This window comes from Dermacentor silvarum, chromosome 5 (genome assembly GCF_013339745.2).
Source record: "Dermacentor silvarum isolate Dsil-2018 chromosome 5, BIME_Dsil_1.4, whole genome shotgun sequence".
In the NCBI taxonomy this organism is placed as follows: Eukaryota; Metazoa; Arthropoda; class Arachnida; order Ixodida; family Ixodidae; genus Dermacentor; species Dermacentor silvarum.
The window spans coordinates 186,600,731-186,615,757 of record NC_051158.1 but is presented as its reverse complement, the minus strand read 5'-3'; the positions used below and the strand labels follow the sequence as shown (position 1 = coordinate 186,615,757).

Sequence of the window (15,027 nt, the reverse complement as noted above, 5' to 3'; positions counted from 1 at the left end):
GCTAGGCCGGACCCCTAGATCGTGTGTGACGAAAGTGAACTTGCTGCTGACAAATGTGCAGATTCCTCTGCCGTCCCCACGTAGAGCAAGAGCTTTGTATCCCTGGAGTGAAACCTGATCAGTCATCGTTTCTTGCAATAATATAACATGTGGCTTTTCTCTGTGAGTGCGAACAAACTGCTGCAGGGTGCATCTTTTATGGTGGAGTCCCCTGCAGTTCCACTGCCAAATCCTAAATTGAGTGTGTGGCCCCATCCTTGCTGTATAGAGCGCCTTCCGGCGTTGCTACTAGGGTCTCGAAGGAGGGAGGTCCGGAGACGTGCAGTGGTGGTGGCGTAGGTACCGACGCGCCATCCGGCAAGAAAACGGGACGTACGTGGGTCGACGACCTGATGTCCATTTCCTGCACCTTGGACTCTATTTCTGGCATTCTGTTTTCCAAGCATTGAATTTTGAAGTTTTGTGCGTCTATCTTCTGATCGCCCTCCCTCTCAACTCCCTCGTGGCTCTCACCTTCGACTCCGTGCGCACATCTCCGTGCGCGCCCGCCACCGTGCTGGCGCCAGCTTATTTTAGCCGCCCCCTGAAGTTTCGTTTTCTGCCGTTATCGGGAAGCGAGCGTTTGCGGGCGTGGCAGTTTCGTTGGCCCGACTGTGCCTCCGCCCGATGCTTCCCTCAGCGCTGCTGCCGCAGCGTGCAAGGTCAACATGTGACTAGAAAATAGAGGAGAAGGGTTCACTGCCATTTTATCCGCGTGGCTGAGACGTCGGCACTAGTGTGTGCTAGAATACGGTTGTCTAGAACACTCTAGTCGGCACGTACACGCTTGTTCTGGCGCGATGCAGAAACGGCGACCTTGCAATTTGAGAGAGAAGGAAATTTCCGCCGCGGGTTCTTTTTTTTTTTCCCCGTTCCTTCGCGCGCGGCATTGAGGGGTCTCTCCTGAGCTTTTGCTCTATGGCGGTGTCGGAGCAATGCCGGTCGGAGGTGCCGCCGCATGATTTGGCGCGCTGCTAAGAGCATTGTCGGTGCGCGGTATGTTCGAAATAAGCGTGTTCGAATTTGCTTGCTTCGCGTTGACGTTGAACGAAAGCACTTTTTTCATGATAGTCTCGCTGTGCAACAATTGTGCTCAGTGTTGACGTTGCGAGGCCTAGCTCCTTAGCCAACTCCGTCCGCTTCCTCTTGGGATCCTCATCGACCTTTCGAAGAATGTCTAATTTCTTTTTAAAGGAGAGTGCTTTCCGCTTGCGAGACATAGCTCGCTGCGACTAGGCAAAATGGCGCAAACACGAAGAACGCGGCCCGAAGCGCAGCAGCCACTCCATCTGACGGCTCGCAGAAAAGGAGGAAAAGTACAAAAGCACCAAAAGCGCCGCCGCTTCAAACTCTTCGCGCCCAGTCGCGGAGTCCGCGCTGTCCGGCGCCGCGCCTCCGCACCAAAAGAGGAGAGAAAGCGCGTGACTGCGCGCTGTTCTCTTTCGCGGCCGTCGGTGGGGCGGCGTTTATTATTGCGATAGCAATTATATGGACACTCAAAAGCAGATTTCTGCCGTCGTCGTCGTCGTCGCCGTGAGGTTCCGTATGACGTCAATGGAGATGAAATCGTTGCCGCGCGCCAAACGCTGTATGTGCGAGTGAAAGGGCGCGAGGGACGCGCGCTTTCACGGGGAGTGAACGCACGGCGGAGAACAAACGCGCGTTCTGCGCTGTGCTCCCTTAAGGCTGCAGAAGTAGGCGTCTCTTTCCTCCTCTACAATCACCATATATGTAGAGCAAACGTGCCTTCTTCCGACGCGCGACAGGCCGTGGGGGAGGGGGGGGGAGGGAAGGGAGGCGACGTTTAGCTGCGGCACCAAGTGCTTATATTTATATCGGAGGCTCCGGCAACAGTCACCAACGCCGCACGCATTTTGAGCGAACGCGGGCAAAACCCCGACGGCGTCGACAACAGTTCTGCGTGTTGCCGGTGCTGCTGCATGTCCAAGTTTATACAGCTGATAAAGCTGCTATCATTACTCCGTATAGCTCTCTTCAAATTTGCTATCGCAATTGATGCTTCGCCTTTCAGGTGAAACTGCGACAATTTTTTCGTATCAACCGACGCAGGTTGAAAATCGATTTGTAACAACCGTTCTCTAGCCCGTTGCAAAGTAATGGGGCCCGGCTGGGACCACAGAAAAATTCGTATCATCCGGAAATTCGTATTAGCCGTGATCGTATCATCGAGCTTTCACTGTAATAGTGTAAATGCGGATGACTAGGTAGCTTTATAAGCGAAAAGGAACAATTTAAGCAACAACAAAAATTTATCAGAGACAATACTAATACAGATACATAGGGCTATACAGAAAATGCATAGGGAAGCCTCTATAGTAGGGGTGGGCCAAATGAAATTTGGGGGTGGCCCCCAACTTGAAATTTGGGGTAGGCTAGCTTGAAATTAGGGGGTTGGTCCAACTTAAAATTTTGAAGTTGGGCCAACGCACGACCTTTGGTGTGGCACCATGAATTTTGGTGCCACAATGCCAGACTCTCAGGCTTTGGCCTTAACAAACGCGTGCAGTGCCCGTGTGCTTTCAATTGTGCGACCCTCACCTGCGCTTTCCTCGGTATCTGCTCTCGGAGGTGCAGCGAGGTGTCTGTGTCAAGCCGCGACCGAGAGATGGCCCCCACATCTGCAAAGGAGCTCTCGGTGGATGAGCCCACCAGCTTTGCGAGGAAGCGCTTGAAGGAAATGATAGCTTGCAGATAGTTTTCCACATCTTGCCCCGCAATGCTACTGGCAAACACATCGGCCAGGTTCCCTGCACCAGAGTCCTTCGCTGGTGACACCAGGTTGAGCGTCCACAGTGGCCGCACAAGGCGCGAAAAGTAGACGTAGCAGCCACCGTGACGGCCAGAGAACACCACCTCGGCAGTGGACTGTTGCGGCACGATTGGCGTCGACAGTGGCGGCCCCGTTGGTCTCCACCCGTGCGGCCGAGTTGGTTGCACACCTAGGGGCGAGCCGAAGCTGCTGAGTGGCCGTCCCTGGCCGCCATGGAGCGGGGTGCTGGCCCACACTGGGGAAGCGAGGAACGACGAGGCCGGCTGCTGCTCCACCAGCTTGGCTTCCCCGCCATAGCGCAACAGCGCCTGGGTGGCCCGTTCAGCCAGCTGCACGTCTGCAGGGTTGCAGGCGAGGATGAGGCAGATGGCACTCGCCTGGACCTCGCCGTGCAGCAAGAAGAAGGCCCGGACAGCTTCTTCGGATGTGGCCGGGTTTTGTAGGAAGCCGCGCAACGTGTCCACGGGCCGAGGCTTCTCGTACACACTGCAGCTAGTGCGCGAGAGCAGCACAAACTTGTGAGGTCCTTCCATGTGCTGTGTGACCACCACCGGAGGGTCGGAGGGGACGACCACGCCGCCGGCCATGCTGATGGTGCACTGCGGCTGCGGGGCACGTTGGGAACTCACACTGGCCAGGCAGCAGACACCGGCATCCACAGGTCCAAAAGTGGATGACTCCATGAAGCACGGCTGGAATGGGTAGGCATCGGCAGCCAGGGTCCAGAAGACGTCCTTGTCCTCAGTGTGGGCAGCCACCAGCACGGTAGTTCCCCGGTGGCAGAGCGCAGTGCGCACGGCACGTACCCGTTGCGGAGGTGCATGCGAGGTGAAGCCCGGTGGCAGACGAACGTGCAGCAGCGCCAGGGTTGAAGGCCGAGCCTCTGGTCCGCCATGCGAGATGGTCGTCAGGTACAGGCGCACACCTGTCACATTCAAGTGCCTTTAAGTGCTCGTCTCTCGTGCTCAGAGGAACTCCCCGTTTCTTAACAAAATGTCACCACGAATTATAGAATAATGATGGCATTAAGTTTCAAGGCAGTTGCTCATGCTAGTCATGGTTATATTTTCATTCAGCACACATCCCTATTTATTTAGTAGACTTAGCGTTAACTTACTTAACCAACAAGGTGTCAATGCAAAGTTGTAAAGAATGTTGAGAAATTACCAATAACAGCACTTAAGGCAAGCTAGGTCTTATGAGATTCTTTCTTCCAAAGGAAAAAGAAAGCCCACAAAGTTCATAAAAATGCCACCATGATAACCCGTCCACATTCCAGAGATTGCAGAAGTCTCAAATGTAAACTTCATCACTGAAGTCGAGTGTCTGATGGATTCCTGTCATTAAGTAGTTGTCCATGTTACACAAGTTTGAAGCCTGTGCTTTGCCTTTACAAAGACCGAAGATGCACAACGACCGCTGCTGACATGTATAAGGAAAAGAGCTGTTACAGTTCACCTCTGCAGCGAATATTTGTGTCACGTGTCCAGAAAGAACACCAGATTATTAAACCTATAGCTCGGACAACACCAAAAAATGGAATGTTTAAAAATAAGGGTGCGCAAATACTCAAATATCACCGAATATAATCGAATAGTGAACATTTTATTAATTTAATTCGCCAATGAAATGTATCTACTATTCAATGTAGAGACCCACACAATGCAACATGTTACACACACGGCAGAAACCTTTGTGCTCAATGCCATGCAAGGGAGCGCCTCACTTCATTTTCTTTAGGGGTGTGCGAATATTCGAAACTTTTTAATAACGAATCGAATATTCACTATTCGTAAAGGTAAATATTTTTCTAATACTTTTCGAATATTTCAAAAGGTCAATTGCGCCCAAATAAACATCAAGTTGGAGCAGAAATATGGTAAACTTACACCCCCACGATCATAGTATTTATGCATAAAACATAACCTGCGTAGTGGAGCTGGCTATTTAGCTTAGGTAGCCATAACGTACAGGCTATAGACGGTTTCATCCAGCGCCACCACGCTCTGGCAACGCTGTGCACCAGCATCCTGCACCCTTAGGAAACTTCCGGTAGCCGTTCCTTTTGCTCGTTTTTGCTGGTATTTGTTCACTCGCGCGCTCGTCCTGCGCGTATTCTGTGTTATTTTTCGGGTATCTCGATATAAGTGCGACTTGTGGCATTCAGTGTGTTGCGTGACGGCGAGTAGCTCTGGGAGCATTGACTGTTTTCATTACGTTTACTCGTCAACGGTGTTTTTCAAATCTGGGATCCTACCAAGAGCTCCCAGATTTGCTCTGCTCACTTCGTCCAAGGTACGTTACTACGTGGAGTAGCCGGACTACTATAATGCTGAATAATAAAAGCGCTACTGCACGATTGTTCTGGCCCTATGTCGTGTAACTCACGCGAGAGCAGCTCGACTCGAGCCCCGAGTTTGCCCGCTCGTCCAGTTTCTTGCCTTGGCGTGGATATTGCCATGCTACGAACATGAGTTGAAATTCTCCACCGTTTTATTTTAATGTTTTTCGTATCTGGGGCACAAGTGCACTTCTGCAGCTTTACTACCAAGGTACATGTGCGCATAGGTTTATCATGTTTAATGTCCCAAAGCGACTCCGCCTATGACGGACGCCGCAGTGGAGGACTCCGGATAATTTAGAGCACCTGTGGTTCTTTAACGTGCACTGACATCGCACAGTACGCGGACCTCTAGCATTTCGCCTCGATCGAAATGCGACGGCCGGGGCCCAAACGGCGTCTTTCGGGTCAGAAACTGGGCACCGTAACCGCTGAGCCATCGCGGCGGCATGTGAGCATTCGTATCGGTATAGCAGAGCAGAATAGCAGAAAAGTTTGCGATTTCCGTACATGCATGTAGGAAGTTTCGGCCACATTCTAAAAGCATTTACGAATTAACGGAGGCCAATTATGGATTGCAATCGCGTGCCCAACACTACAGGTTTCATTTTGTTAGAAGTGTGGTAAGTTCGTGAGAATTTAAGTTAGTCCCATTTCAGTCGACCTAGGCTTCTTGCACTAAATGACTTTTGAGAATGTACAGTTATTTGTGAATGCATATTGAAAAGCAAAAACAAGGCACATGATTCAGAAAACATGAGCATGTAGAAATGCACAGCTTACCACTTCATCTTCTATCTTGCAGCAATAAAAGTGCCATTGCGAAATGCAAAAACGCCCGTGTGCTTGTGTTGTAGGGCACATTAAAGAACCCCAGGTGGTCAAAATTAATCCGGAACCCTCCACTACGGCGAGCCTCATAATCAGAACTGGTTTTGGCACGTAAAACCCCAGAAAGAAGAAAAAAGTGCCCCCCCCCCATTAAAGTTTTTCTAGTTTTCGGCAGTCCCATTACCTGCCTTGAAGACAACAGTCTGCGTTCATTGCATGTCCTCACTAAGATGCTCCGCTTGTTGCTTCGGGGTTGTAACTGAGGGAAGGTGTTGGGAGCCCGGCGAAAACGAAAATCGCACGACATCATCGTCCAGTGGATCGGGCAGCTCTCTGCCTCTAAACATCAGCTTTTGGCGATACCGATCTTTTGCTTCGGTGCTAAGCGCCTTAAAGTAGTCGCTCGTCATCTCAACAATATTCACGATGTAGAATCAGCTCATCACAGATTCCACCAAGCAGTGCAAACATCGACACGCCGGCGTCACGTCGCGCATGCCTTCAAACAACATAGCCGGAAGTGCTTCTAGCTCTCCTGCCGGAAGTTCCGATGGGGCAACCAATCAACGGCAAGCAAGGTTTGTTTGTAAACACTGAAACCGTCTATACAGTGATCATTCACACTCTGAAGACTTCTGCTTGCGAAGAAACTACTCGTCTGCTCCTAATGCTTCAGTCGTGCTTTTAATAAACTGTGCTTCATAATGCACTATGTATTGACAGAAACTTGCTAGCTTTAAGAATACTGGGAAATGAACACTGTTTCATATTAACTCCCTACCGTGGAGAAAATAGGTTTTTGTAGATTACGCCAGATTTTTTTTTTCCGAAGGAACTACTGCACGTAATATTTTATGGAATACATAAACAAAAAGCACAATGAATGCACTTTTCACACATAAATGATTTATTAATGAGATGCATGTCATAAAAGATCACCAGCCCTTCCCCTGTCGAGAGAATGGGGGTAAGCGAAGCTTGTCGTGTGTGTATCTAACCTTCGCGATGATTTCCTTTCTTTCTCTCTCTCTATATATGTTTCTGTCTGTCTTTTTCTTTCTCTATTTCTCTCTGTCTTTCTTCCTTTTTCTCTCTTTCTTTATCCCTGGTATGTGCCATTGAGCTTGGACCCTTTCTGCACAATCGCCAGGATCAACCCATTTTTCAGCATGACACCATCAGCTTGAATTATGTAAGTTGTTGACGGAGTCGGGCGTTTGGAGGTGAAGCAGAACCTTGTATGCGGTCGAGAATAGGTTGGCCGTATGGGTTGGCAAGTTGGTGTGAAACAAGGACAGATTGGTGATTAGGTTTCAGCCAGTCGAGCGATGAGACGGACAAGGGTGATGAAGTGGGCTCGGGCTGTAAATCAGTACGATTAGGCGACGCTGTGTCATTATTCCTCCGCAAAGGGTAACGAGATACAGCATCTGCGTCTTGGTGACTCTCTCCAGACCTGTATGCAACATCGAAATCGTACTCCTGTAAACCGATCACCCAGCAACCAAGGCAACCCGATAAGTTCTTTAGCGACCATAGTCAGCACAGTGCATTATGGTCGGTCACGACTGTGAAGTGGCGACCGTGGAGGTATGGGCGAAACTTTTGCACTGGCCAAACAACAGCAGGTGATGGCGTAATTTTTCTCGGCAGCAGTCAGCATCCGACTGGCGTATGCAACGACTCGTTCACGCAAGCTGGTGTCACGTTGCAGGAGAACAGCACCGAGGCCATGACTGCTGGCGTCAGTATGGATTATAGTAGCTGCACTTTAGTCAAAGTGGCACAGTACCGGGGTCGGACATCAGGGCCTGCTTGAGTGTCAAAAAGGCACTTTCACAATCGGCGGACCAAACGAAGCACGTTATTTGAAAGGAGTTGATGGAGCAGAGACGCAAGCGCAGCGAAGTTCCGTATGAAGCGCCGGAAGTACAAAGGCAGTCCAAGAAAACTGCACAGGTCTTTTTGGCGCAGAGGACGAGGAAACTCAAGGACGGCGGATTGTCTCTCGGGGTCTGGTCGAATGCCTTCTTTGCAGACTAACTGCCCCAGAACTTTGATAGACATGCCTAGTAAAGTAGATTTTTTCGTGTTGAGCTGTAGGCCAGCGTTTGCGAGGCAGGTTAGCACTTGTTCAAGATGCTGCAGGTGTTCTGGGAACGTGGTTGAAAACACTACAACGTCATCGAGATAGCAAAGACAGGACGTCCATTTTAAATCGCGCAGGACATTATCTATCATGCATTCGAAGGTGGCAGGCGCATTGCAGAGCCCAAAGGGCATCACATTAAACTCGTATAGCCCATCTGGCATGGCAAAAGCGGTTTTCTCCTTGTCGGACTCTGACACCGGTATTTGCCAGTAGCCGGATCTAAGGTCTAGACTGGAAAAATATTCGGCACCCTGTAAAGAATCTAGTGCGTCGTCGATCTGTGGCAAAGAGTAAACATCCTTGCGCGTGATTTTGTTCAGGGCACGGTAATCGACGCAAATACGCAGTGAACAGTCTTTCTTCTGCACTAAAACAACTGGAGAGGACCAAGGGCTTGAGGAAGGTCGTATGATATTCCATCGAAGCATGTCCGATATATTTTCCTCAATGATTTCGCGCTCCTTTGAGACACGCCATATGGCCGCCGGTGCAGAATGCGGGAGCCGTCAGTGTGTATGCAATGAATCGAGGCAGTGAGCGGCGACGACGTTGACTCAGGTCACACAGGCGAAAGGGCAACAACTGCATTAGGCTATGTATCAACAGCGCAAGTTACACTTGATCCACGGGGTAGTAGTCGAAGTTCGGTAGTTTCGTTCAACGTGGTGAGGAATGCAGAGTCATGAGACAAGCGAACAATGCCAGGAGTAATAAGAATTCCTCTAGATAGCGTATGACCGTAGGGAAGAATGAGAACGTAGCCATTGTGACTGTCACTGGAATTGACACTTATAATTTCTTCTCTAGATGGCCAAAGAACATAATCTGAGGAGGTGACGAGGCACACGCGTTCTTCATAATCAGGAAGAGAGTAACCGGTGGCATTCAGTTGTACGAGTCGCTCACGACAAGAGATAGCAGCAGACGGCGAAGGCAAGAAATCCCATCCTTTAGTAAAATAACTTCGTGGAAACACTCGGGAAACACAGCAAAAATAATGTGATGGCGTACTCCGTCAATGAATACTCAAACTGTACATAGCGCGATGGGACGAAAGAACAGCGCTGGTCGCTGCACGAACAGACGGCCCGCAATAAGGCGTCAACGCTTTCCGGAGGCGGGAACGAAAGTCTGTGCGAATAATCGAAATGGCAGCACCTGTGTCAACAAGAGCTTCGATGGGCACACCTTCCGCAAACACTGACAACAAGTTGGACGGTTGCTCTGGAGGAATTGTAAGCTGTCTGGCAGATGCAGTTTCCCCTCCTAAAACTGCATCCGAGAGTTTTCGGAGTGGGCATTTGGAGACATGAAAAGCAGGTCGGAGAGGTGATACGGAACGACAATGTGGAGAAGGCGACCTGAGGTGAGATTCTCGAGTATTGAGAGGCGTGTTCGTAGGGTACAGAAGAGAGCGTGATCGGTGAAATGAAGAGAGGTAGGAGGTTCTCTGGAAGCCCATTGCTGGACGGACACCTGTTCACTCTTCGGGTGTACAACCACGTTGCTCATCCTGTTGACGCCATCTACAGAACCGGGAGATATGCCCGCGGTAGCCACAGCAGTAGCAAATGGGTCGAGCAGAAAGCGGAGCGGAGCACACTGTACTGGTGGCGACAATGAAGCCACAGAGGCATAGTGGTCCGTTGGCAGAGGGGCCGCGGTGACCGGAGGAAGAGCTGCGACGTCGGCATATGTTGGCACACGGCGAGCACAGGGGCCGTAGGAGCACGTCAGACGTGACGCAGAGACAATCTCTTGCTCGATTATCTCGCGTAAGCCCGTCGAAGAAGGGGTGACGCCAGGTTCTGTCGCACAGGAAAAGCCCGTGAAGTTCCTCCCGAACAATATCACGTATGACCGTGCGCAACTCCACTATTGAAGGTAGACGGAGGTCTGTGTTATCCATGCATAGCAGTAGAGATTGAAGTTCCTCTAGGCGCTGGCAAGTGGCTATTACATCTTGGATGGTGGCAGGATTTTGCGTGGTGAAAGCACTAAAGACGATGGTGTTTATGCCTTTAATAAAAGTTGGAGGACGCTTAAGCTTCGCTTTTATGAGTGGAACGCGATAGCATTCAAAGATCCCTGGTTGCTTCTCATGCTTCCCGACAACTGCAGCTTAAGCAACCGTAATGGTTGTGGGGATGCGCGACTCTCCCGCATCCCCTGATGTTGTTTTCCCCGTATGGCTCCCGTCTCCTGTAATCCGGCTTCGCCGCGTGGCTTTACGGTCGGTGTAGTTGCTGCGCACAGCAAGGGATGGCGCGAGTGTCGTGCTGCGACCTGCGGGGTTACTTGGGCGCAAAAGGTTGAAGGCCTCATAGGGTCGGTGAGCGATGCGGACGTCCCGCACGTGCGCCAATCCACGCTTCACGAGACCGTCTCGCGAGGCTAAGAACAGGACACCGGTATGGACGAACACGGATCCTTCTAACGCACCACCGTTCGCGTGACCGTACACGCGAACGACTAGGCGATGGTGTCATAGCATGGGGCGAACATATTCGCTTGCTATGCCATCGCGGTGAGTTGGACTTCCTTGATTTGTCGCGCGCCCATGTGAATGTTCTATGCGTAGTACTTCGGCTGGTGATGGTGTGTATGAAAGGTGTAATAAATGCCCCTTTGCTTGTTTGCACCACTGTGTTGTCGTTCCTTTGTCCCAAGAGCACATATGAGACCCTACATCTGGCTGCCCAACGTGGACCTCTTGGGGCATCGGACGATAATTTTAACAGTTCTGTTCGGTTCGAGACAACCTTTGTTTCAACCGAAGCGTAGTCCTAGCGTGGATTTTGATCGCTAGTGTGGGCGGCATGCTTTCTTGAGTGGGGCGACGGTTGCTGTAGCATCTTTGAACTTTTCAACACGCTAAGCCTTTTCGCGAGTGTTTTGTTGAAGTACACTCGTCGGTACGAGAGCCACGTGCATCCTGGGAAAGCGAGGCCTAGCGCCCGCGGAGCATTGGCAAGCCTGAAGCAAGTGAGTACAGAAGCCTCATGGGTGGTCCGAATTTCTTATATAAATAGCGTCTTCTATCTCTTTGACTTCGGAAGTCGCGGCTCAGGGAGCCAGGTGGCCGCGGGCCACGGGTGCCGCTATGGGCTGACTGGTATTGCGGCCTGGCACCGGCACTTCGACACCGTCTGGGACGGTGGGCGTCGTCAACTCGGATGCTGTGTGCACCGAGCGGGGTAGGACCACCTCACAGAGCTAACGTCTCCTCGCGGCTGCCTGTTGTACCATTTGGGGTGATGTTTATTTTTTTTGATGCCGGTTGTTGTCAAGGTAGCGACGCATTAGGCCTAAGGCTTTACAAAGCCGCCTGTCGCACATGGAGGGACACAACCTGGTGGACCGTGGTGTTGAGGTTGTCGCACTTTGCTCCCCTCATTCTAGTTAGCCTCGCACGAATTAAAACTACTTGTTCAACTCAAGAAAGCAAGCTTTGTTCACGTGAATTTGGCATCTGAATGCCGCCCGAAATGGTGCTAGCCGAATTGAACATCGTACCACATGGGCGATGCGCATACAGAATTCCTCTCCCTTGCACTACTTGAGTGTTTGTCGGGTGCGTTGAGTGTACATAGCGTGAGCGGAGTCCCCTGGTTTGCTGTCACCTGCACATCGTCTGCGCTGCTGCCCCAGACTACGACCAAGCCACCCCAGGCGATGGACATGCCTGTCTGTGGCCAGTTCGGTGCAGCAAGTTCGGCGGCCGCCTGTGTCCGGCTCACAACCCTCGGCGGCTGGAAAAAGAGCCAGCAGTCACCAACGGCTACTGCGGCCCTCGTCAGCAGGACGCGTCGGCGCGAGCGACGCTTGCTCGTCTTGACTTCTGCATCGCCGTTTCCGGAGTCCTGTGCTGGAGTCGTGCCATCGAATGTACAGAGGTGGTGCTGTGACCAACAGTGAACCCCAGAGACAATGTTGGCTCGCATGTTGTGGATAACGTGTGGACATTTCCTCGGCGCGGCCACTGTCGCATGTACTAACTTATGTTCGCGACGTGCGCGTTGATAGACCATGTGACATGTTTCCCCGGAGTATATGTAGCGATTTAAGGTTGGGGGGATGTGGGAATGCGTGACTCTCGAGCGCCCCCTGATGTTGTTTTCTCCGCATAGCTCGTGTCTCCTGTAGTCCGGCTTCTCTGCGTGGCTAAGCGCCGGAGGCGGTCGTAGTGGTTGCGGTGCGTTGCGAGAGATGGTGCGAGTGTCGCGATGCTAACGCCACCGAATGGCGGGGTGACTCGGGAGAAAAAGGTCGAAGACGCTTCCTCTTTGGCTTGGGATCGGCGACCAACACGCACGAACGCTTCGCGCGTGTGCCAGCCTGCTTCGCGGGACCGTCTCGCGAGGCTAAGAGCAGGACACCGGTATGGACGAACACGGATCGTTCTAATGCGCCACCGTTTTCGTGACCGTACACGTGAACGACTAGGCAATGGTGTCACAGCAGGGGGCAAACATATTCGCTCGCTATCGGGTCGCGGCGAGTCGGACTTCCTTGATTTGTCGCGCGCCCATGTGAATGTTGTATTGGTAGTAATTCGGCTAGCGTGCATCAGCGTATGAAAGGCACAATATATGCCCCTTTGCTTGTTTGCACCACTGTGCTGTCGTTCCCTTGTCCCAAGAGCACGTATGAGACCCCACACGATGTGTTCATGTTTGCTTGTGCACACGTGACAACATGCTTGTTAATTTACTAGTAGGGATGGGCGTAGATTCGGTAGATCGAATTATTCTATATTCGTTACTCGCTCCTATTCGAATTCAGGTATTCGATATTTTTTAATTATTCGGCGCTCCCAAATAGGCAGCCAGAAGCCACGGACGGTCGGTAGAAAAACACATCTCGGAGGCTATGCTTTAAGTCATGGCTGCCATACATCAACCATCAATCTCGAAGGCTATACGTTTTTGCATTAAAGAGCTGGAAATGTGTTATAATGCAAAACAAACATTATTTCAAGAAACTAACAAAGCACAATTCTACAGTAATACGTATACAACACTCTAATTTACTAACAGAAAGAAATAATAACACCACTAATACAAGAACTAACTACAATAGGACAAAATAACATCAGTTATATATCAATAGCAAGTAACAAGAACGAAACAAATGAGGACCGTGTTTTGATAAATAATTGAATGAATAAATAAATTAGCAATTCAGAAATACTTCACGTAATATATTTACTGTGGGTTTCTCTAAGTCATTATGTTTATTTAGAATAGATGGAAGGTTATGTTTCAAAGACTGGTGTTCATAGTCGGTACGAAAACGGGGTATAAGCCACTTCAGTCTGAACGAAGTGTTTCAACGCAGAAGGGCAGATGTAAAATGAACGCATGATGTGAAACTCACACAAATCTTGGATGTTAATTAATCTGTGAGTGCAAAAGTATGTGGAAGTCGGAGATAAATAACCAATGTTGGCAATGCGACGGACAGCTTTCTTCTGTAAAAGCAGTATTCTATTTATATTACGCCGAGTCGTAGTAAGCCAAACCAAACTGCAGTAGTTTATGTGTGATTGAAATAGCGTGTGATATATTTTAACTTTTATTTGTGTTGGGAGAATTTCGCGGCACCGTGATACAACTCCCGTAGTTAAAGAAAGTTGCTTACATAAATTATTTATGTGAGAATCCCAACTTAGATGAAAGTGCTACACCAAGGATTTTGTGCTCATCAACAATGTCGATTTTATGTTCTGCACACATAATATCTTGTTTAATGTTCCATGTCTTGTTTCTAGATCTGAAAATTATTACCTTCATTTTCCCAGGGTTAATCTTAAGTTTATTTGATAGTGACCATGCTTTAATGTTACTTCCTAATTGGTTACATCTTTCTACCAACCCATCTGCATTTTCGCCAGACAGCAAGACTGTGGCGTCATCGGCATATATGATAAATTGCACAGCTTTGTCGATGTTTACAATGTCATTTATAAAGGTGTTTAAAAAAAGGGGACCGAATACGCTTCCCTGAGGGACACCTCTACTAACCGGCAATGAAAATGAGCGATGGTTTCCCAGACAGACGCATTGCGATCTATCTGTTAAATATGATTTACCTAGCTAAAGCCAGAGGAGTGCCCCGAACACCATACATTTCTAGCTTATGCAATAGTATATTATGGTCAAGGGAATCAAAGGCCGTAGTGAAATCCATGAACAAGCCTAATGTATAGAGCTTGTTGCCGATGTTTTCTCAAACAAATTCCTTGAGCCTTAACAAAGCTAACTCCGTAGACCTTCCTTTCCGGAAACCAAACTGGGCATCACTGATAATATCAGCTTTAGTGAAAAAATCTGAGAACTGGGTATGCAACATTTTCTCGAAACCTTTAGCAAATACTGGTATAATAGATATTGGGCGATAGTTTCCCAGCATGTTTTTGTCTCCACCTTTATACAGAACAGACACCCGAGAACGCTTCATTTGGTGTGGAAATTCTCCAGACTCCACTACTAAATTAAATATATAAATAAGTACAGGGGCAACATACTCTAAAACAAATTTTATAGGTCTTATCTGAAGATTGTCTATATCTAATGCACTACATTATTAAGACTCATAAATGTTCTATAACGTTCTGGCTCATCTGTGGGATTAAGAAATATGCTTTCAGGATGTCGAACAATTAAATCATCTGCGAGTGAGACACCATTATCTGGCGTTATACTGGAAGTGAAATGTTTGTTGAAACAATTAGCAAGGTTTACACCGGTCAATACGCGATTGTTTACTGTAATTTAAACTGGCATGAGGTCTTTCTAGTTGCGTCCCAGAACACTCTTTATAGCTTTTCAAGTAGTATCTGGGTTTCTAGTACTGATACTAGAAAACAAG

The 15,027-nt window shown here is 49.3% G+C and overlaps 1 protein-coding gene across 1 annotated transcript in view; it reads right to left on the bottom strand.

Moving 5' to 3' along the window:
- Positions 1-15,027, bottom strand: part of LOC119454643 (nuclear pore complex protein Nup155) — a 176,445-nt gene that overhangs the window by 92,447 nt on the left and 68,971 nt on the right. Inside the window, exon 5 of the mRNA XM_037716517.2 lies at positions 2,599-3,755. Coding sequence (XP_037572445.2) covers positions 2,599-3,755 — 1,157 coding nt within the window. The remainder of the gene's footprint in view (positions 1-2,598; positions 3,756-15,027) is intronic.